The sequence below is a fragment of the Danio rerio genome, chromosome 11 (assembly GCF_052040795.2).
Source record: "Danio rerio strain M-AB ecotype USA chromosome 11, GRCz13ab, whole genome shotgun sequence".
In the NCBI taxonomy this organism is placed as follows: domain Eukaryota; kingdom Metazoa; phylum Chordata; class Actinopteri; order Cypriniformes; family Danionidae; genus Danio; species Danio rerio.
Window position 1 is genome coordinate 32,545,202 of NC_141031.1, and position 22,573 is coordinate 32,567,774.

Genomic DNA, 22,573 nt, shown 5'->3' on the forward strand with positions numbered 1-22,573 from the left:
GCACACTGTTGTCATGCAAATGTTTCCTAACTTGATTAAAAATATACAGGGTACATACATTTCAGCAAATACTGATACATTCAAATAATTAAATTCGATTAACAAATGAGCAAATTAATTTATTTACCATTTAAAATTGACACAAACCCCCTTATTCAAGCATTTGGAAATAAAAAGCATTATATTACCAACAACAAATATTATTTTAACTTACCATGCTGAACTACAGGCTCATTAATGGGTTCGCCAGCAATTAACACAAAGTGAGAGTCCTCAGCAGCCTGGAAATAATCATGGAAAAATATAATTGATTTACACTAAAACTAAATTGGTACGATAACCAGAGTAAATTTGGAGGAAATGTTGAACAAAAACCTTGTTTTCCATTCTGACGCAGTCACCACCTTCCAAAACCACCGTGTGGTGTGGCTCTATTGTCCGCAAATCATTGTCTGGGCCTAAGGGAATTGAAATAAAAATAAGTTTCCAGCCAAAATGATTTCACAACCCTATACAAATTATACACTATAGATCATTTTACATAACTAAACTTGGCTAATAACTTGAGGTTGACTCATGGTTGTTGAAGACAAGATACCTTACACACCAGAATAAATGTCAGCAAGGAGATGTTTTGTAAAGCAAAGATGGTCCTAGATCTTATCCCACCCACTCACTTAAGATAATTTCTCAAGATGTCAGTTTCACAACAGCTGCTCCATTTATGCTAATTGTATTTCAGAGAACAATGAAAGTCAAAACTCTTTTGAAGTCACAGGTGGATTATATACCGTTTAATGAATGCATGCTTAATTTCCTACAACCTGGAAATCATCAACATCAATCTGATAAATCAACATATCAAACACTGCTTTGGCAATCTCATTTCTCAATGTGAGAGTTTAGAGTTGCCATTGGCACAAGATCATACGAATAGTCTGAATGTCTGTCAGATGTCCGAGAGAGAGGAAGTGAAAAATAATCAGAGAGCACCTGCTCGAATATCAAGGACATAAAGCTGCTATGGTAGTGCATTCGCCCAGGAGGACAAAGTTTCTTTTTATACTGTCTTCATTTGAACTCACCAGTGCATAAAGAACCTGCGAGGGTGTAGATGAAAGCTGTCCAACCTGAGAAAGCAATGCTACAATTAAAAACAATGCAAAAACAGTTACATAATAGCAATAATTGTAGGCTTAATAGATCCAAGGTTGACCACTTTTTGACATGTGGCATCAATTTACTATAGTACTTTTAATCAATTTTCTAGTCTTGACAAAACACATATTGGAAAGGTTTCAAATTCTGAAAAAAAAGTATTATTGTAACCGAATTTGATTGGTTACAGAATGCATAAAAATTCATTCATTCATTCATTTTCTTGTCGGCTTAGTCCCTTTATTAATCCGGGGTCGCCACAGCGGAATGAACCGCCAACTTATCCAGCAAGTTTTTACGCAGCGGATGCTCTTCCAGCTGCAACCGATCTCTGGGAAACATCAACACACAAATTCACACACGCTCGTACACGACGGACAATTTAGCCTACTTAATTCACCTGTACCACATGTCTTTGGACTGTGGGGGAAACCGGAGCAACCGGAGGAAACCCATGCGAAGGCAGGGAGAACATGCAAACTCCACACAGAAACGCCAACTGAGCCGAGGTTCGAACCAGCGATCTTCTTGCTGTGAGGCGACAGCACTACCTACTGCGCCACTGCCACGCCCCATAAAAATTCAGTGGAGTTTAAATAATATGTGGTGCATAATCAAAACCTCATAGTAAAATATTTATTAAATACTAGTTTTATATTAAATTGAAAATAAACGGACCAAACTTGTCTATTTTCATGAATTACAACCATTTCAGAGTTTGAGAGTCAAAAAATATATATTCAGGCAAAACAAAATATCCCAAGTTTCTTGATGACACATTGAAGTATAATAAAGTCAATCAATTTGAAAAAGAAATTAAAAATTATTTACTACCATTTTCTCATATAAGCTCATTCTAATGACTCATGGATGTAAACAAAACAGAAAAAAATACACTGGCAATTTTTCTTTTACAGCAGTCACTTAAGTGATGCTATGAGGCCATTTTCTGATGTACAACAACCTTAATAATGATGCCAAAAAGCTGCAGTGACTTTCGTCCATGCACTATATATAATAGGGCTGCACAATATATCGTTTCAGCATCAATATTGCAATATGTGCATCCGCAATAGTCACATCGCAAAGGTATGCCATGTCCAGTCTGAATTATAATTGACCAGAAGCTACGGAATTTTATTTAATCTCTGTATGGAAAAATAATCATAATGGAATTTATATGATTTTTGCACAAAATAAAAAAAAATTACTTATTTACTTAATTACTTATTACTAAAAGTCCTTATATCTACATTTCAAAGTAAAAACAAGATTATTTCATTTATCCCACTGGCAGATAATTTCCTTGAATCAAGCAAAAATAATAATAATAATAATAATTTTCACTTCTGATGGTGAAAACTTAACAATATTTTTACTTGGTCTAAGATTTTTTCAAAAATATTTAGACTTAAAAGATAAAACAAAATAAGAAAAGCATTGTTTGCATTGTGATTATTCAATTTCTGTACCCGAATACTGTTCGACTCTCCAGAAAACTGTAGACCATGCTCAAAGCATCTTCTGACACTGTATTTTGCGATTTTGTATATTGTATACTTTTTCTGCAATAATTATTGCAATACTACAATATTTATCATACAAAAAAAAAAAAAACTGCAATATTTTTTCAATATTGGGCAGCCCTAATATACAAGCACAATTCATGGGCACTGAATGAGTCATATTGTTCACATTAAATTAGGATTATTTACTTACCATTTAGTTTTAGTATGATGAGCCAAAAGAGGAGACAATAGCTACATTTCCATCCACCTAATTTTTTGCGCATATCCAAAAAAAAAAAATCGTTTGATGGAAACACCAAGAGGCGCATAAAGAAAAATAAGAAAAATATATGCGCATAACTGAGTAGGATAAACTTTTTATTCGCTAAGAAAAGAGGCACATAGACTACAATTAAATACTTTTATCAAACAAATTCCAGTATGTGCATTAAAAAAGGGTCATGTGATTTTGCTGTAAGAGATTATGTGATGATAAAAATGTCTGTGAAAGGACAAACCAGCAGGCTGAACACACAGTAAAACATCTGAAATGTTGTTTTGGTCATTCTAAAATGCCTTAACTATTTCAGTATTTGTGTTATTATGTTATTAATTGCCGCCAGAACTGTCAAGAGTGTCTGCGCAGCACGTCACACACCTTCAAACGCCACCACGCATCAATTGCATGTTGGCATTGTCTTCTGAGGTGCAAGAAATTTATTAAATAAGGAAAAGATTCATGCAGCTTCTCCTACCGCAGCAAATGCCATTTTTACTGTTGATATTATGCGCCAGTTAATCAGGAAGTGACGGTTTTGTTCTCTTTGATTTGTTGGATGGAAACGCTGCTTCATTTGCACATATTTTATGCAATAATCTTGTTTTGCGCATTAAGTTAATCACGTTTTTGGATGGAAACATAGCTAGTGTGACTCAATATATGACGCAAAGCTGTTTTATCCTAAATTTCTATTGGGAAATATTTTCAGTCATACATTTTTTTAAATGAAAACCAATATATTGGTCATTTCTAGGGAAAATGACCAATATAAATGACAAATGTGTGAGTCATTAAGTTTCACTTTGTCTGTAAGTAACTGGATTTATCAGAAAAACGCCTCTTCCCTAAAATGTGGGGAAAAACAAATATATTTAATAATCATTTTACCTTTTGGAACAGGCTGCATGTGTTTTGCATCTTTCTTCAGCAAAAAGTCAAGATACATGGTTGGAGTCCTCGTGTAAATCTTTGACTGAAATAGAAAATGCATGTAAATACCACAACATGATCTGGAAAAAATAACGCTTTACAGCAAAAGACTACTGTGACAGCAACATTTTATGTTCTTTACTCATAACATATCCATTTTATGAGATTACTGCTACAAGACAAAAAAACAAATGAAATTGTTGGATGTTGTTTAAATTATGAGCTCTAACAGATGTAAAAACATTGTGTGTGAGTTCCAGTGCAGATCTGGTTCCAGTAAGCCTAAGCATTTGGCTGACCCACATTTAACTTCAGCGCCGCATCCACCCCATCTGCCCTAGAGAAACCCTCCGTGACCACATTTTACATTTAAAACATTTTACAAAAACCACTTCCAATGAAGCCTGCTCCGAATTTCCTGCTGTTGTCTGAGAGGAGGGAGATAGGATGCCCTTGCAGCAGCAATTAGACACAACAGAGACTAGGATCAGATTGTAAATCGGACGTTATGATTGGCTGGAACATTTACAAAGCACTTGGACATTTGGATCAAATATAATAGCATCTCACCGTCACTTCAGGACTGTGTACTTTTGCTTTAAATCATAAAAGGGAATGACACAGACGGAAGCCTGAGAAATAACTTAAATATGCTGATAAACTTATGATTGACATATAAACACTTTGTAAACTTATAGATGATAAACAGATGCAAGTGTCAGGCACACAGAGGAGAGCAGAATTTTTTTTCCACTCACCGATTTGGTTCAGAGAGTTTAGAGTAATTACATAGAGCTTATGTTTTAAATCACCTGATAAACAAGCAGGCCTCTTGGCTGGCAAAATCCTCCATATTTCAGATTAATGCTTTAGTATATCTAAAAATGACAGCGACTGCTTCAACCTCCAGCTTTTTAAGCCAGTACACTACTTGTAAATCATATGTGGCTTAAGCATATTTATTAATGTTAAAAAGACTAATATGAATGAAAACTACTTTTTTGCAAAGAATTTCCATAACTTGTCGGTTGTTAATCATTACAGAATGGTGATTTAAAATTATATACATAATAATATATATAATTAGATCTATTCGCTTACCACTAATTCGGACCAATTTTGGTCACAGTTTTGACTGAAATTAATTAACTCCAATAAATAACTCACTAACAACTGACACTTCCAGCACAAGTACAACATTTAATGAGTTTTTTTATAATTTGGTGGAAATCAATTCTGTACAGGGCTGCATGAATCAGGATAAACTAAGAATCACATTTTGCTTGTTTGTTTAAAACGTAAATTAAGATTTTACCACATTCCAAACCATCAAAACAATATTAATATCTGACAATATCTTATTTATGGAGATCTAGGTAAAAAAAAAAAAAAAAACATTTACAAATGGTATGATTCAGTCAACACTTGTTTTATTACTGGATGAATAAGTATTATTGAATAAATCTATTAAATCTATTAGGTTTTCAGAGTTATAGACATAAGCCAGTGCTTCCTATACATAGACTTTACAGGCCGTCCAGATATATACATTTAGTGGCAACACATGAATAATACTATTATTAGCGTCCTTTTACAGTTTTTTGTATCCACTCAAGAAAGGCAAACATTTGCCATCGATTAACCAGTGGAAAATCTTCTCTCACTCTGTATGTTTCCTACTGTTGATTCTGTGTGTGCGAGAGCCACCAACACTCTCACAAACAATCTCACGTGTTCTGCAGACCCAGAGAGATGCATCTTATGCGCCAAAACGCGTCTAACTGTAGTTTCTGAATCTCCTAAAATGTCTGGGATTTAGGTTTTACTTTCGCTTTCTAAAGTTGCCGTTATTTGTATGCGTTTTTACATAACCTTTTTGCTGCTGACCGCATGTGCACAGAGAGTCGCGAGAGAAACATTAAATGATTATTCATTTAATAAATGACTCAGATAAACTTTACTATATACTCAGAGAGAACAAAATATACTGGCTGCAAAATAGTTGTACACCAATAGAAAAGGTGAATCAACTAATTTTCTAATAATCTACACTTTTTATTGTAGTAATTATTAAATAATTATTTATTTTAAAATAATGTTGAGGAATAATGTCTGTTTTATTCATTTTTTCAGTTATTTGTTTCTCATTTTCTGTATATTTTAATTTAAAGAATGTAATATATTGCATACAGTACTTTCTACATCTCTAATATACTTTGTCAATACTGTACTAAATGTCATGCCAATAAAGCAACTTTAGAGAGAGAGAAAGAGAGAGAGACAGAGCAACCTTTACCTGTCAGTGGGTGCACATGGCTTCTAAATAGCATAAAAAATAAGAGAAATTGTGGATTTCTTTTATTTCAAAAGCCTTTTTTAATAACTTTAACCCACTGAAAAGAAAAGGTGTACAAAAGTGTAATAATAAATACAAATATAGTAGTTTTGTTTGTCACATGTACAGTAGATTACCATTTATGTGTGTTTCAATCCGGCTACCCCTGCAAGTATATTTCAAACCTGTGGAAAGCACTGTAAGCTAACAAGCGTTAAACAAGATGACCATCTTTTAACAATAAAGCTCCACTGCATATGAGCAGTTTCTAATACCACATTAACACTAAAAACCCTACAATAGTAGCTTGTACTTAAAAACAAATACCTTTACTCCAAGAGCTTCACCAGAGATGACGGTCACAGTGACTCCATCTTTGCTAGGTTTAGGAATCTCCTTGCTCTTTAGCTCCTGGTACTGAGGCTCCACCATCTTATCTGTGCTTTTCAGATTTACCCAAAGCTGAAGACCATAAATGCGTCCATCCGACACAGGCATCTCAGCATGAATCACCCCACGACCTGCAGTCATCCACTAACACAACAGAAAGAGAACATTTATCGAAGTAAGAAAGGAAACAAATGATTTACTCTCCCAATTGCAAAACTAGGTTGAAGGAATCACACTGTTTAATGTTATCTTCGTGTTGTGCATACAAAACCCTTAGGAGCTTCGATTTCAGCTTTACAACAACAGATTAATATGCCTAATGGGGTATGTTTTGTTATCCTCTTCCTTTCTCCTTCTCTCTCAGTGGAAATTTCCACTCATACTGAAGTTTAGCATACTTTTAGGGGACCTATAGCCATGAACACTCAGAAGCTTTTCCCTAGTCTGTGCTCCTTGTATTATTAGGGAGTCCCCAAGTGTTTAATGGTGACACAGTTTCACCTCAGTAGCTGGAGGTTGGGTGTGAGATGTAGTTAAAGTAGTGAGGGCTACAGACATATTAAAGACCTATTAAAACATTCTGTGACTGACCAGGGAGAACGGCAGACAGCTTTACGACACAGGAAAACTCAAACTCAGGAAGTGCCCTACAGACATACTAGCTCCTAGTCCATTTGGCCAATGTGTGTGTGCTTGAATATAACTCCCTATTAAAACTAAATAGATTTCATTAAGGCTTTAATTGTAATTGTTTTGACATTTTAAAATGTTCAATCTATTTTTACAGCTTAGATTATGAAACAATAAGAATGGTGGCTTATACTTTAACAACACCAAATAATAGATATTTAGTCTATAACTTGGCTCACCCAAAAATTTTTATTGTCTCACTATTTGCACTCCCTTGTGTGGTTTTAATCCATTGCATTTCTCTTTTCTGTTGAACACAAAAGAAGATATTTTGAAAAATGCTGGTTGATAGTATCCAGAATATCAAACAGAATTCTTTAAAATATACTTTGTGTTCAACAGAAGAACTCAAATATCTTTTGAACAAGTGAAGGGTGAGTAAACGATGATGGAGGTTACATTTTAATCTAAACTATCCTTTTCAGTTTACATTCTAATCAGCAAAATTTATTGACATTTTGCAGGCAAAATAGTCCATAGTAAATGGGGTAATGATACATGATGCACAGTTCTTGCAGATGCCACATTTTTGTCATCACAGTGAATTTACATGACCAATTTGAATCCATTACAAATGTGTGCAAATTACTATTAAAATCACCTCTATACTGTATATGGTATTAATTAACATTGAGAGTGACATAAAGAAAACCCGATGTGTTCAAGAGTGAATGTCAACCCATCTGAAACTTTGTGGATAACTGTTGAAATCATTGGATTTCATCATACAAAAATGGTTGAATGACAATAAAACTGTACCTTGAGTAATGTTATGAAAAATGTTAAGCTTTTGTTAATTGGTAAAATGTGCTTTTTTAACATTTTTGGCCAAAATTTCCAATTGTATGTATTACAGCTAAAATTGCTGGGGTTTGTCCACAAATTTATTATTGTATGGATTACTTTTAAAATTACTGAGTTGTGCCCAGCAAAATTGGCACCTTAAAGGCACAGTATTCATGATTTTTTTTATTAAAATATCCAAAAGTACATACATTTAGATGCTATTTTTGAAGTGGAGATTGTCTTTATATGTGAATCTTTATATTTAGGTAATATAGATTTAGATGGATGAATTAATAAAGGCAGCAAACTGTTATTTATTCTTCTGGCAGCTATTAAAAAAGTAATTATACAAAATAAATAAATTAGAGTCACCTACAGTTGAAGAATGGATTGATAAAGTACACACTATATATGTCATGGGAAATCTATTTCTTTAGGAACACAAACTAAATACATTTTTCTTAATTGGAGTAAATGGATTTAGTATATTTCACCAATATTTTTCCTGAACTGTACCTTTTAAATGTAATATTATGCGATTAAATATATATCTTTTCTTCTTTAAAGGAAATCTTTTGAAGGATTTGTTGCTCGCCATGTTTTACTTATTTATAGTTGTTGTTGTTAAAGGGAAGTAAATACAAAGCATATGCAAAATCTTTAAGTCTCTTTCTGTATGAGAGATTATGCAAGTTATATATGTATTTTCTTTTGAAAACTAAAAAAAATTATATATATATATATATATATATATATATATATATATATATATATATATATATATATATATATATATATACTAATATGACTAATATTTAAATTATCCCAAATGTTTCAAAGAATGCTTAAATCTAGAATGCTATACTATAAACTATTTTAACTAGTGACATGCTTTTGCAATTGTTTGTTGTGAATATATGCCGTCTAGTGATGAAAAGTACATACAGTGTCTTTAAGCAATGTTTCAGCATTTCGAGACATTTTAGACAACCCTTTTTATCAGCACTGCAAATTTACTTAAGCAATCTTGAGTAAATATTTTGCGTTACTAATTAAATGACTGGATTTGTGCATAAATTCACCATAAAATTTTAAGAATAATCACACTTCAAGTGCTGCTTTAACTATTTCAAGAGATGTTATGCAGGTTTATGGATGTTCTACCTGAAGGTCTCCAGGTTCCAGCTTCCCGCTGTGACCACAGGAGTCTTCATGGGCCGTTACTCCACTCAACAAGTATGTTACCTGTGCAAAAAAGCAAATGGTTTTAACCATCCACAGTTTTACCAAAATGAAAACTCTCAGATGTAAAGTTTCAGTAGTCGAGTATGCAGGAGCTCCTTAGGGAAATATTGACGCAAAAGACAGTAAGTGTGGAAAAGTCATCAACTTTACTTTCATTTAGAGGAAAATAAACATGTCAGGAATTGTACAGGTGAAAGGTGAAACATATTTCAGGGCCTGTGTTTACAGAGTAGACACAAAAGGTTTATGTTCAAGGGACTTTGCTAATGTCCTGATGGACTATAAAGTTAAATGCACAAAACAGATTTAGTTTATCATATGAATGTTAGTAACTGATAATCATTTGACATAACTATTGAAACGCTACAGTACACAATACCAAAAGATATAAATAAACATTTTTATATAAATGTCTCATAAATTTATTAATGCAGCATCAAAAACATAGTTCTGCCAAAACGGAGCTTGAGGCTTAAAGTTCTCCTAAAACTGAAAATCCTCTCATCATTAACTCACCCTTTACTTGTTTCAAACCTTTTTTCAAGTTTCTTTTTTCTGTTGAACACAAAAGAAGATAATTTAAAGAAAGCTGGAAACCTTCAACCATGGTGTTTGTTTTTCCTACTATGGATGTCAATGGTTACAGGTTTTCAGCTTTCTTCAAAATATCTCAGAAACATTTGTAACCACTTGAGGGTGAATGAATTTAAATTAGGTGACCTTTACTACTATGTACTTGCATCAGAAAATGAATACAATGTTTTTACTGTGTATTTAAGTAGAACACAGAACACTTCTGGTGCTTTTGAGATGGGATACAGGTAGGGTTAGGGACGGGTTTGGTGGTATAGGGAGGTTTTAAGGTGTATGGGATGGTCCCCAGATCATGAAAAAAATTACAAAAGCATGAACATAATTTTTAATTTGGTGCTCAGCCAAAATGCAAAAAGTGCTAAATATATATTCAAAAAGGCGGCAACACCAAAGCTCCAAAAATTAAAATGTATTCAATTTAAAAATGCTGACACAAAGCGTGTGATATTTTGAGCACACAGCTTTTCATCAGACTGGTCATTTGATTTTTAAATGTAATTACAGAAATTAATTACAGATATAATTACAAGTAAGTATTTAATAAATCTGATAAAGTACAATGTGTTAATAAATGTAATAAGTAAAAAGTAAAATGTGTATTTACACAATAAGTACATTGTAACAAATTACAATAAGTACATACTAGTTAAGGCTACTTAAAGGTGCAGTAATATCTTAGAAACACAGTGCCTCCTCTGCCATCCAAAGCAACACCTCCTAAAATCACAAACATGCACCTTAAATATGACAGAGACCCACTAGATCATGTCATTCGCCTGTTTGAAAACTTTATAGTACTTTATACAGAATAACTGTATTATATCTAGCACATTTTCTGTTGTGTAGCAAGCAAATCTTGTCATAATGTGCAATATTTCATGCATGCAAGGATCGCAGGTATCACTCTCTCATGCGCTTTGTCCTGTATGCTTAGTGCTTGACTGGTGGCATGCAGAATTACACTTATTACTAAACCATACATACATGCTATTTCAGACCCAATATACATACAGTAGTAGCATGGTAAACAATATAGGGAGTGTCACAGGTTGTCATTTTTCAAAAATGAACCAATATGAATATAAAACCAACGTTACCTCAGTAAAGCAGGCTAGGCGGAAAAGCGCTATTTACTGATGTTATGTTTTTAAACTAAATAAAGATCAACACAATTGATAATGTAAAGGGTTCCTTATGAAATTGAAAATTGAAATTAATCACATCGATCGGAAGATTTCAGTGGCTGACCAACACTTCTGTGCATTTAACCCATTCGTAACAACACAATCTACATCACATCTGCTTGACTAAAATAGTTTTAAAACATAACATTACCTGTCTAAAATAAATACTTCAGTCATGGTGTCATCTTTCCTCCAGCATGCAAAAGTAACTCCAACATTGATTAAGGATTTTAGCAAGTTTTGATTCAGCATTTGTTTTTACTGCTGGCAAATGGCTGATCTGCGTAAATAGCTGGCAGATGTACAAATCTACATTTGTTGACAGTTTGTGCTACTTAATAGAGTTATGGTAATTATCAGTCTGAAAAATTTTAATTGGACAAACTTTTTTTTGTCTTATGCCTTACCCAGAATATAAAAATACATATAAATACATTTAGATAATTTTACTTTAATCATTACTATTGGAATGTAAAGAGACTTTCAACCAGCACAACAAAAAATGTTTCTGAAAACAATGACCTACTGTTCATTTCATACAAAATGGGACCAAAAATATCCATTCTTTTATGAACTATGCCTTTAACACAGCAAGATTAGCTTTGCCAAACTGATTAAACACGTGCCTTCAGTGCAATGTAAGCTGCTTTGGATAAAAGTATAATAAATAAAAATGTAAATAATTGCTAATGTGTCAATCTAAAACTTGAACCAAAATGTTGTCAATTCACAAAAACTGTCAGCAGCCACGTAACATTTTCTGCAATAAAAAGCAAAAATGAATCTGAAATGGTGAAGTCAGATGGTCAGATATACAGAGTGGACATATTGCATGTAATCTCCCATCCAGAAAATGTTGCTCTCAGTGGGATGCAGGAGGCAGGGTACAAGGTCAGCGTTTGACTTTTGAGGTTTGCTTGACCCATGGCCACAGGCAGCCTGTGATCTTGAAGCACAGCTGTGATCTGAGGGTCACATGACCACTCACAGCAAGCACACCTGCATTTCTCAGGCAAAAGACGCTGATTCTGTCTGAATTTAACATCTAGAAAGTACATGTTCACACAGTCTCATTTTAATTTGTATCTATTCTGACCGAAGTCTGTTGTATATTGTTTGTGTGTTATACATCTCTGCATAACAAATTACCAGAGAGAGAATAAATGTTTCTTTTTTACAGGATTTGGCTTGAGAGTGCTCAGTTAATGAGTCAGTTTCCAGGCAAATCTCTCAATTATGCTTACAAATATTGGAAGAAAAATCCATTCATGAAAGAAGGTGACACACAGAGTGAGTCATTCTCTACAGAGTTTGAGATTAAAGTGCTGGCAAATGATGACTTCAAACCCATAAACAAGTCTTAATGATTTCCACAGTCGCACAGACCCACTTTCCATAGGGACGGTTTGTGCCAGAGACCTTGCCAAACTGTGAGTAAACAAATGGGTACATCAGATGTTGTAAATAAATAATCAAAGAGACGAACTCGGAGGCTAAGTGAGTTGATCAGCTTTTTTTCTAGTCAAGTTTCAGAAAATACTCTTGGGACTGGTTCTGGCCAAAACACTGTCATTTTGAAGGAAGCGTTTTTAATGACCGTGCATCCTGAAACACTGTGCGAACAGTACTTGAGGATTTACACTGCTAGAGATGATACTGGATACATACAGATTTCAATTTCTTTGTGGTGTACTATTGTGTCAAAGGGCTTCTTAAGAAAGAAAGAAAGAAAGAAAGAAAGAAAGAAAGAAAGAAAGAAAGAAAGAAAGAAAGAAAGAAAGGAAAAAAGAAAGAAAAAGGAAGGAAGAAAGGAAGAAACAAGGAAGGAAGAAAAAAGAAAGAAAGAAAGAAAGAAATAAAGAAAGAAAGAAAGAAAGAAAGAAAAAAGCAGGGAGGGAAAAGTAGGAAGAATGAAAGAAAGGAATGAAGGAAGGAAGGAAGGAAGGAAGAAAGAAAGAAAGAAGGAAGAAAAAAAGGAAGGAAGGAAGGCAGAAAGAAAGAAAGAAAGAAAGAAAGAAAGAAAGAAAGAAAGAAAGAAAGAAAGGAAAGAAAAAAGGAAGGAAGGAAGAAACAAGGAAGGAAGGAAAGAAAGAAAGAAAGAAAGCAGGGAGGGAAAAGTAGGAAGAACAAAAGAAAAGAAGGAAGGAAGGAAGAAAGAAAGGAACAAAGAAAGAAGGAAGAAAAAAAGGAAGGAAGGCAGAAAGAAAGAAAGAAAGAAAGAAAGAAAGGAAAGAAAAAAGGAAGGAAGGAAGAAACAAGGAAGGAAGGAAAGAAAGAAAGAAAGAAAGCAGGGAGGGAAAAGTAGGAAGAACAAAAGAAAAGAAGGAAGGAAGGAAGGAAGAAAGAAAGGAACAAAGAAAGAAGGAAGAAAAAAAGGAAGGAAGGCAGAAAGAAAGAAAAAAGGAAGGAAGGAAGAAACAAGGAAGGACGGAAGGAAAGAGAAAGAAAGAAAGAAAGAAAGAAAGAAAGAAAGAAAGAAAGAAAGAAAGAAAGAAAGAAAGAAAGAAAGAAAGAAAGAAAGAAAAAAAAGAAAGAAAGTACATGTTGGAAAAAAGTACTTTATTTGTGAGTTGAATTCACATAAACGCTACCATAAAGTCACCATAGGGCTGGGTTATTAATCGAAAAAGAATCTAAATCAATATTCAGAACTTACAATTGATCTAATTTTCTCAAATACTTTTCCTACTACGCATGGAGTCACATGACCCCGCTGAATCTGAGACTAATTAATACCTCAGTGGCCGCTTTGTAGCCACATCTGATCTCTGGTCAAGACCGATGGACTCATTCTTGAGCTTTACTTTGCACTACATTGACAATTTTATTTTATTTGAAAGAGATGCTGCTTATTTTTAACTTTTAATATGAAATACATTGCAATTTCATTGCAATTGCAAATGAATTTTATTAAACTATTAGAATGAATATATTTTATCAATAACCTACTGAAGAACATAATAGTAGATAATAGTTAATAACATGCTAATGATAAACATTACAAACAACATGCAAATAAAGAGCCATCAGCCTTTCGATTTTTTGCGACCCCTGGGGTGATTATATTAAAGACACAGCAATAGCATCAGATGCAGCACATAGATTTTATGGCACCAGGTTAAACTTTCTGACACATTTACGGCACTCATGTACATCAAAACAAATACAGGCCACAACTGAACATGGAGGATGGTCTCCGAGTGGAGTTCTTTAAAATTAAATGATATACAGACTTGGGCCTATTGGTATGTGTGCGCCATTATGTGCAAGGATTATGTATCTATAATCACCTCAGAGAACATTTGGGGTCACTAGACACTGGCATTGTTATTTTGGGTGTCACACGTTGAAAAGTTTGGGAACCCCTGTTCTAAACAAAATGACATAACTATCCATTGTGTTCAAGCAAAAACCTATTTGTGCATTGTTTGATGTCACAACATCATTTATCCATAGCTACTGTATAGTTATAATATGGTTATAACAGGTTAAATGCTTGCTAAAAGTGATTTTTTTGTGTTGTTTCAGTATTATATTAACAGATAAACATCATGAAAGCTAACATACACAAGAACCTAAAGACCGCCCTAAAACTTTGGCTAAATTTTTAAGAACCTGCGAGCCCTCTAGTGGACAAAGTTGTGTTAAATCTCTTTTTTGATGACACATTCTCCATTTTTTTCTTTTTTACCTTTTCCTGGTGTATTTTTAATTGAATTAAAGTTGAAGACGCTCAATGTCATTATTTAGGTGGAAAATGTAATATTTAATCAATCAGGCTGCTGTATTTTTATTGCAAAACAAGAACAATAGCGTACAAAAAAATTAGGGAATACAGTGCTTACAATTATTTTCACATCAAATGAACGAATCAATAGAGAACAAGAAAACAAAAATAAAGAAAATTACAGGGCATAAGTAAATTACAAGAAATTAGCAATAAAAAAAAATGATTACAATATTGCATACACCCTCATAGCTTTTTTATTTTTGTCCTTTAGGGTTTGGATATAATGCTTGATATCAAATTTAAATATATAAAAATACATGTAAGGTTCAGGATTGGACCATTTTTTGTGTACATGGTACTTCCCATATATAATCAAACTAATAAACAAATTTTGCTCCAAGAGTTTTATTATTATTATTATTGCATGTCAAAAAATATCTTTACAAGAAAACAGTTTTTAATATGGAAGTTTAAATATAAGATATTTAACATAAAACCAAAACATTTGGTTATGTGCATTCAAAAAACATTTTGTTATGTGCATTCATTCGAGGTGTTTCCTCCTCTAATTCACAAAAAGATTCCAAATGTCAAAAAAAATGTTTTATTCAGGCTGACCGTTCGTCAGGACAGAAAACGGTGTCATCACGCTCTACGCGTTACTTTTATCATCGATGTTATGGGAGAACCAATCACAGCAGTTGGTCATTTTAAGTTTAACTGTGAACAGGTCTTTTACTGTATGTCAGACAAATAAGGCGCCTAATTGTGTTATACAGTTAAACATTGACATGTACCAGTGTCTTCTTAAGACTAAAATTAATGTGTGCTGAGAATTGAATACTTCCAAATACGAAAATCGTTATATGAGCCACCATCCGCCCTCTGGCGGAACATAGGGTGTTTTCTTTCTAATTTTCAACAACAAACTATTTGTTAGCAATATTAGCACGCAATTCACTTCATTTAATTTTATCTGACTGCATCGATTTGACAACAAGTGTCGTCTTTTCCGTTCGCAGCAGTGTGGTGATTCATAATGTAAAATGTATCGAGCTTTGCTCCTGTCAAATAAAACTTACCGTCTCAAATCCACGGTGAGGATGATCAGGAAAGCCAGCTGGTTTGGCGATGCAGAATTCATCTAACATCAAGAACGGGTCTAGATTTTTTAGCTGGAAAACATAATTAATTTTGTGCTTTACAATTATGATGAATTTCAAAATAATAGTACAACAACAACAACATGCAATTCTGTAGTGATGCTAATATCAAAATAAAACGTACCTCTCTCCGTCCAATACTCCTGCGAACTCGAGCCCCGACTCCTTCGGACTGTTCGACGCTCAAAACCACCTTAGAAACTTTTCTGATCATCATAAACACCTACTGTATATATCTCCCTATCACAATAGCTAGCTCTCAGTTTGTGAGCGCCACCAATACACCCAGACTGATCAAGACGCTTATTTATACACAAATGCCCACTACACTATTATTCGCTGTTGTATATACAGTAGTTCATGCTACGACAGGTGTGTTTTTATACTGTGTTGACGTTTTGGGTTTGTCATGGCTTACTTCCTTTGCAGATGACATCTCTTCAGATTCGGATTATTTAAAGGCGCAGTGCATGTCACAATGACTATGCAATATTGTGAGCCACAAAAGAGTGACTGTGCATTTACATATGACATGTGAGGCTAAGAAAATGAGAGCCTTTTAAGAAAACTGGAGCATTTTATTAGTCATCTTCTGTCCTGAAGTGACATTTTAAAGCTGTTCTCAGCATTTCCTGTATGAATCATTCTCTTCCTTGAAGCTGTCAGCTTGACATAAGAGACTGTTGATCTGGTTCCTCCTCTCTCCTCAGGTGTATTACAGCCACATGAGACCATGCATGTGTGAAATGTACTCTTCAGTGCAGGTCTTCTCCATGCATGCTTTTTTACTCTCCTCTAGTCCACTGTTTTGAGCTATGAGGTCTTTGAAAATCCGTATACTTGCAGCTTGACCCCCTGCAAGGTTCACAGCATGTGGCCCAACCTGTGGATATTGCAAAACAATGGATCATAATGGGCTGAGGCATTCACTGTAGATCTGTAAATATAATACCATTTTTTATATCTTAAAGAACCAGGGGAGGACTCCGGGTATGGGGCCCTAGCATTAAAACTAAAAACATTCTCTTTCTCAATAGATTTTTTTTACTCTGTAGATTATTATAAATATTGTTATGATTATTATGATATATTTGAAGTCAAATTACCCCTCCCCCCTGAGTTAATAGCCCCCTTGTTTATTTATATCCCCAATTTTTGTTTAAGAGAGAACAAATTTTCTAAACATAATAGTTTTATTAACTCATCTCTAATAACTGATTTATTTGTAATTACAATGATTACAGTAAATAATATGTGACTGGATATTTTAGAAGACACTTTAAGTGACATTTAAAGGCTTAACTAGGTTATGTAGGTTTACTAGGCAGGTTAGGGTAATTAGGCAAGTTATTGTATAATGATGGTTTGTTCTGTAGACTTAAACATATATAACTTAAAAGAGCTAATACTTTTGTCCTTAAAAAGTTTTTTTCTAACAATAAAAAAACTGCTTTTATTCTAGCTGAAATAAAACAAGTAAGACTATAATATCAGTCTATCAATCAATCAATCAATCAATCAATCAATCTATCTATCTATCTATCTATCTATCTATCTATCTATCTATCTATCTATCTATCTATCTATCTATCTATCTATCTATCTATCTATCTATCTATCTATCTATCTATATATATATATATATATATATATATATATATATATATAAAGTACAAAGAGATATTTAAATATACATTTTTATAATTTTATTTTTACCACAACCTTTATCCTCTTAATGTAAAATTGAATGCAATACATTCACAAATAAAACAAGTTCTAACTGACTAATTTGCAGCTATTTCAACTAAATTAGCCATTTAATTTACGATTAGTCCAACTTAATGAATTGAATAAATTTTCATTGTGCAATGTTATTTTATTTTAACAGACCCTACTACTCTTGACGGTTACATACAGATTTTACAACATATGATAGAACATTTATAAAAGAGTTGATTAATATAGGCTTTTTGGCATTTGTCAAGGCCCCTTAATCCCCTGGGGCCCTAAGAGGCTGCTTGCCTTGGTTATTGGTTAAGTCCGCCCCTGGTTTTAACCCCAACAGTCACATGAAATAGAGGATTAACAAGTACACACGTTTTGGTGCCTGTGTGGGCAATATGCACAGCTAGTGTTTTTCAGTCAAGGATAAACTTCTGGTGAAAGCTTAATGTGACTATTTTCAATTTCATAAGGTTCCTTTTACAGCACCCATGTTGTAATGTAATTACAATACATTCAGTTAAATTGACTTAAGCATTCATTCAGTTGTTCAAGCGTAAAACGAGATGAAAGACCATGTTAGCACTAACCCCATCAGGATCAGCAGGCAAGTGCAGATCTATTTTATAATGTAAAGACAGTTCACTGGAAGCGCAGAGGCTGGCAGCCTGAAATTAAAAGTCATTTAACTTTAATGGGTCATAAGCAAAACCTGTATGCTTGAGCATTCTGTCATTTTTTAATGGTTATATCTTGTAATGTGTCTTATTTTTGGTTTGTTTCGATGCCGTTGGTCCTTGTTGCATTACATTTTTTAGTTCAAATTCACCAGAGTTCAATCGGAAGAAGACTGAGAGCTCTGAAAAGATGATTCTATCTGCTTTCAAACTAATGATGATGCCACTGAAATATGGACATGCAACATGGATGTTTAACTCCTGCTGTGTTAGAATTCTTTACCCACTGTTCAACCTTCAGATAAATAATTATCCGCCTTCTCTAAACCACTAAAATAAAGCAGCCAAATTTAATTTTAATCTTTAAATCTATTTTGCTTGAGGAAACAACCTCATCTTCATCACAAACTATGTGAATGTCTAGATTTCTCTTATTAGTGTGGTGTTCTTCATCCGTGTTTAATCATTAATGACTAAAGTAAGAATGTTGCTTTAGCATTTTTGCTAATGCTAAAAGTAGCTGCATACTGTAAGTGTAAAAAGTTTGTAACAAAACCATAGTCATAAAAGTTAAAGTATCCGATTCTAATAGCGTTATAGCTGATGGGTCAAAACTGACCAAACGGACAACAGTTGTACCCTAAATGTGTACAGCCCTCATAAAAATATATAAAAAAAATTTTTTTCTAATGCTGCAGTCATTTTAGAAAAAAAATCACCAAATTTCAAGATGAAAAATATTGTTTACCTTTTTCTTCTGCTGAGCCCTGCAGGTAATTTTTGACCCTTATAGGTTAACAAAAGCATTAATTAAACTAAAACTGCGAACTGATGTGAAAAAATGTGAACACACCCTTAGTAGTATCTTAAGTCTTAAATGTGACATTGTGTTAGTGTGCTGAACAATAGTGAATCTCTCATTGATGACTCACAGTACCATGACTCACTTCTTTCACCTTATTTTACACTTGGTCATATTACATAAGCATAACATAACATAAAATCACCTGAAGTGCTGCATATTGTCCCATCAGATAGAGAGGGCATCCTGCTGTCCACTTCAGAGATTCTGTTATGCATGGCCAGCCCTCCAGGACCTGTCAAGCAGCAAAAGCTTTACTTTGTGCTGATTCATCAACTTAAAGTTGACTAATATACACATGCAAAATAATAAAAAAATGACACACATTTAAGAATAAAATGCATTTGAGCTTCTCAGGCAAGGGAATAAAACTATGAGTTGCATTTTAATGCTATACATTTTTCCGTGTCATATTTAATAAGCAATTATCAAAGACTTCTAAATTAACAATTGATTATTTATTATCAAAATATCTACAGCCTGTTAGTTTAAAATATACCATGAGTATTAAAAGACAAGGAATTATTTAATTGATTATGCCTACATTTTGTTAAAATATAATTTAGAGATGTACAATTTCTTAGTTACTGTTTCAAAAAACTATAGAACTTTTATTATAAAACTTAAGACATAAGTAGCGGGTCCTACACCATTCATCTCGCTCTGAGTTGGGATCGAACTGGCGACTTTCCTCATGGGAGTCGGTTGCTCTACCAAAGAGGCTAAAGACCATGGCCTCTAATGTCTGCTGCTAGAGTACCTTTTTTTTTAGGTCAGAGGAGTGAGGTTCACCTGCACAGCACTTCACTAGCTGGCCTCTGCTACACTCATTTTTTTTCTCTGCTACACTTACCCCCCAAAACTTTACTCACATCTGGTTCACAGCATCAATGTAACCCTCCGGTCCTACACAGTCCAACCCGCTCTGAGCTGGGATCGAATCGTCAACTTTCCACATGAGAGTCAGTTGCTCTACCAAGGAGGCTAAAGACCACACGTCTATCGCTAGAGCACCTTTAGAGGTCAGAGGAGTGAGTTTTACCGTAACAGCACTTCACTAGCTGGCCTCTGCTACACATTCATATTCCATAAAAATGTGATGTATCAAGTATCATACAAAACTATACAAATATGTTGTCTAATTTTATCTAATATCCAGTTGAAGGTATAGAGTTACTAGCCCCCTGTTTATTTTTTCCCCCAAATTCTTTTTAACAGAGAGAACAAATTTTCTAAACATAAAAGATTTAATAACTCATTAATAATAACTGAATTATTTTATCTTTGCCATGATGACAGAACATAATATTTTACTAGATATTTTAAGACACGGTGAAGCAGTGGTGCAGTAGGTAGTGCTTTTGCCTCACAGCAAGAAGGTCGCTGGTTCGAGCCTTGGCTCAGTTGGCGTTTCTGTGTGGAGTTTGCATGTTCCCTGTGTTTGCGTGGGTTTCCTCCGGGTGCTCCGCTTTCCCCCACAGTCCAAAGACATGCGGTACTGGTAAATTGGGTAAGCTAAATTGCCCGTAGTGTATGTGTGTGTGGATGTTTTCCCAGAGATGGGCTGGAAAGGCATCCGCTGGGTAAAAACTTGCTCGATAAGTTGGTGGTTCATTCTGCTGTGACGACCCCCGAAAGGGACTAAGCTGACAAGAAAATGAATGAATGAATTTTAAGACACTTCTATACAGCTTAAAGTGACATTTAACTAGGTTAATTAGGTTAACTAGGCAAGTTATTGTATAACAATGGTTTGTTCTGTTGCCTGTCAGAAAAAAATATATAGCAAAAAGGGGCTAATAATTTTGACCTTAAAATGAGTTGAAAAAATTAAAAACTGCTTTTAATTAGCTGAAATAAAACAAATAAGACTTTCTCCAGAAGAAAAATATATTATTTGACATACTGTAAAATTTCCTTGCTCTGTCAAACAGAATTTGAAAAATATTTTAAAGAAAAATAAGTCAAAGGGGGTTCAATAAATCTGATTTCAACTGTACATAATTTTTTTAAAGAAAATATTTACGGTAATGTATACAATGAGCCCGAGCTGGGTCAGTAGGCATTTCTGTGTGGAGTTTGCATGTTCTCGCAGTGTTCTCATGGGTTACCTCTGGGTGCTCTGATTTCCCCCACAGTCCAAAGACATGTACTGTAGGTGAATTTAAGTAAGCTAAATTGTTTGTAGTGTATTGTGTAGTGGGGGTTGAGTGTTGGGCTAACAACTCGCCTTATAAAAACTGGATGTTATGAAACACGAATGTGGTGCAACTAAATATCAACTTCGATATAAATGGCCCTGGGAGTAAGTATGTATAAATGATATATAATTTATCTCCCAAACTTTTAGTAACTTGTAGCTTTTTTACTTTGTTTGAACGTTTTAACTTTGTTTGTTACACAACTTTTTTATATATAACAATGAATTGTTATATGAAATTGAATGATGCAAACTTTATACATTATCACTTTCTCACATGAATGGGGAATTGTCTCTTGACATCAGAGAGTAAAGGGTCCTGAGTGACATCCAGTTTGCAGCCAGTTGCCAGCCAAATCTGTTCTCCTCTCCATTGTTCGCCACTGCACAAGGAGACCCTCCATTGCTGAGACTCATAACACCATTTAGCTTTGGTCACCTTAGGATAAAACACAGAATACTGATGAGTGGTTAATAACGCGAGCACAGCAGCCTTGCAGTACAGCAAAAAGTGACCAACCTGACAGTGAGCTCTGATGAGCAGCTTTCCGCTCTGAATAAAAGGCTGAAGTTGTGCATAGGCCTCAGGGGTCACTGCTCCTCCTTTCCTGGCTTGTTTTATCATTACTAGTCTTTTATAAAGACTTCTTTCATTATAGAACTGCTTTAAGTAGGCCAGGCCATCTAATTTGATCCCATGCTCAACATGTGAATAGCGTCCAATAAGACTCTCAACATCCCCAACGTCAAACTGCTTCAGCTGCCAAAGAGCGAAACAGAGTCATATTCAACAGAGAGGATTTATATACTCCATTAATTAGTTAACTATATCTTTATTAATTTTGCAATGCTTATTGTAATGAAATAATATTTATAATATATGTTTGTTTAAAGCCATGTTATAATTGTATATTCATGGCTCTGTAATCTCTTCTCAATTAGCTTATTGATAAAAGTTTTGTAACCATCCCACAGAGACAAATTTCTCTGGCCCAGCTCCGGCCCAATCAATCAGGTTTTGCTTGGCCCACATGCCGCAGTGAATTACAGGACATAACTGGAACAAGTCTGGTTTCCAGACAAGGTCCAAACATAGACTGGGTCACAGCCAAGTTAATA

The 22,573-nt window shown here is 34.2% G+C and overlaps 2 protein-coding genes across 4 annotated transcripts in view; both read right to left on the reverse strand.

Annotated features, from left to right (window-relative positions):
* Positions 1 to 16,563, reverse strand: part of pir (pirin) — a 19,135-nt gene extending 2,572 nt beyond the window's left edge. Inside the window, exons 1-8 of the mRNA NM_001002550.2 lie at positions 16,118 to 16,563; positions 15,913 to 16,005; positions 9,242 to 9,322; positions 6,539 to 6,745; positions 3,835 to 3,919; positions 1,086 to 1,130; positions 376 to 458; positions 215 to 281 (exon numbers count right to left, since the gene is read on the reverse strand). Coding sequence (NP_001002550.2) covers positions 215 to 281; positions 376 to 458; positions 1,086 to 1,130; positions 3,835 to 3,919; positions 6,539 to 6,745; positions 9,242 to 9,322; positions 15,913 to 16,005; positions 16,118 to 16,210 — 754 coding nt within the window. The 5' untranslated portion in view covers positions 16,211 to 16,563. The remainder of the gene's footprint in view (positions 1 to 214; positions 282 to 375; positions 459 to 1,085; positions 1,131 to 3,834; positions 3,920 to 6,538; positions 6,746 to 9,241; positions 9,323 to 15,912; positions 16,006 to 16,117) is intronic.
* zgc:113276 overlaps positions 16,115 to 22,573 on the reverse strand; it is a 15,650-nt gene continuing 9,191 nt past the window's right edge. For 2 of the 3 annotated variants that reach the window (XM_087272398.1, XM_087272397.1), the window contains exons 7-10: positions 21,975 to 22,214; positions 21,732 to 21,893; positions 19,400 to 19,489; positions 16,115 to 16,876 (exon numbers count right to left, since the gene is read on the reverse strand). In XM_087272398.1, coding sequence (XP_087128524.1) covers positions 16,709 to 16,876; positions 19,400 to 19,489; positions 21,732 to 21,893; positions 21,975 to 22,214 — 660 coding nt within the window. In that variant the 3' untranslated portion in view covers positions 16,115 to 16,708. 3 annotated transcript variants of the gene reach the window in all.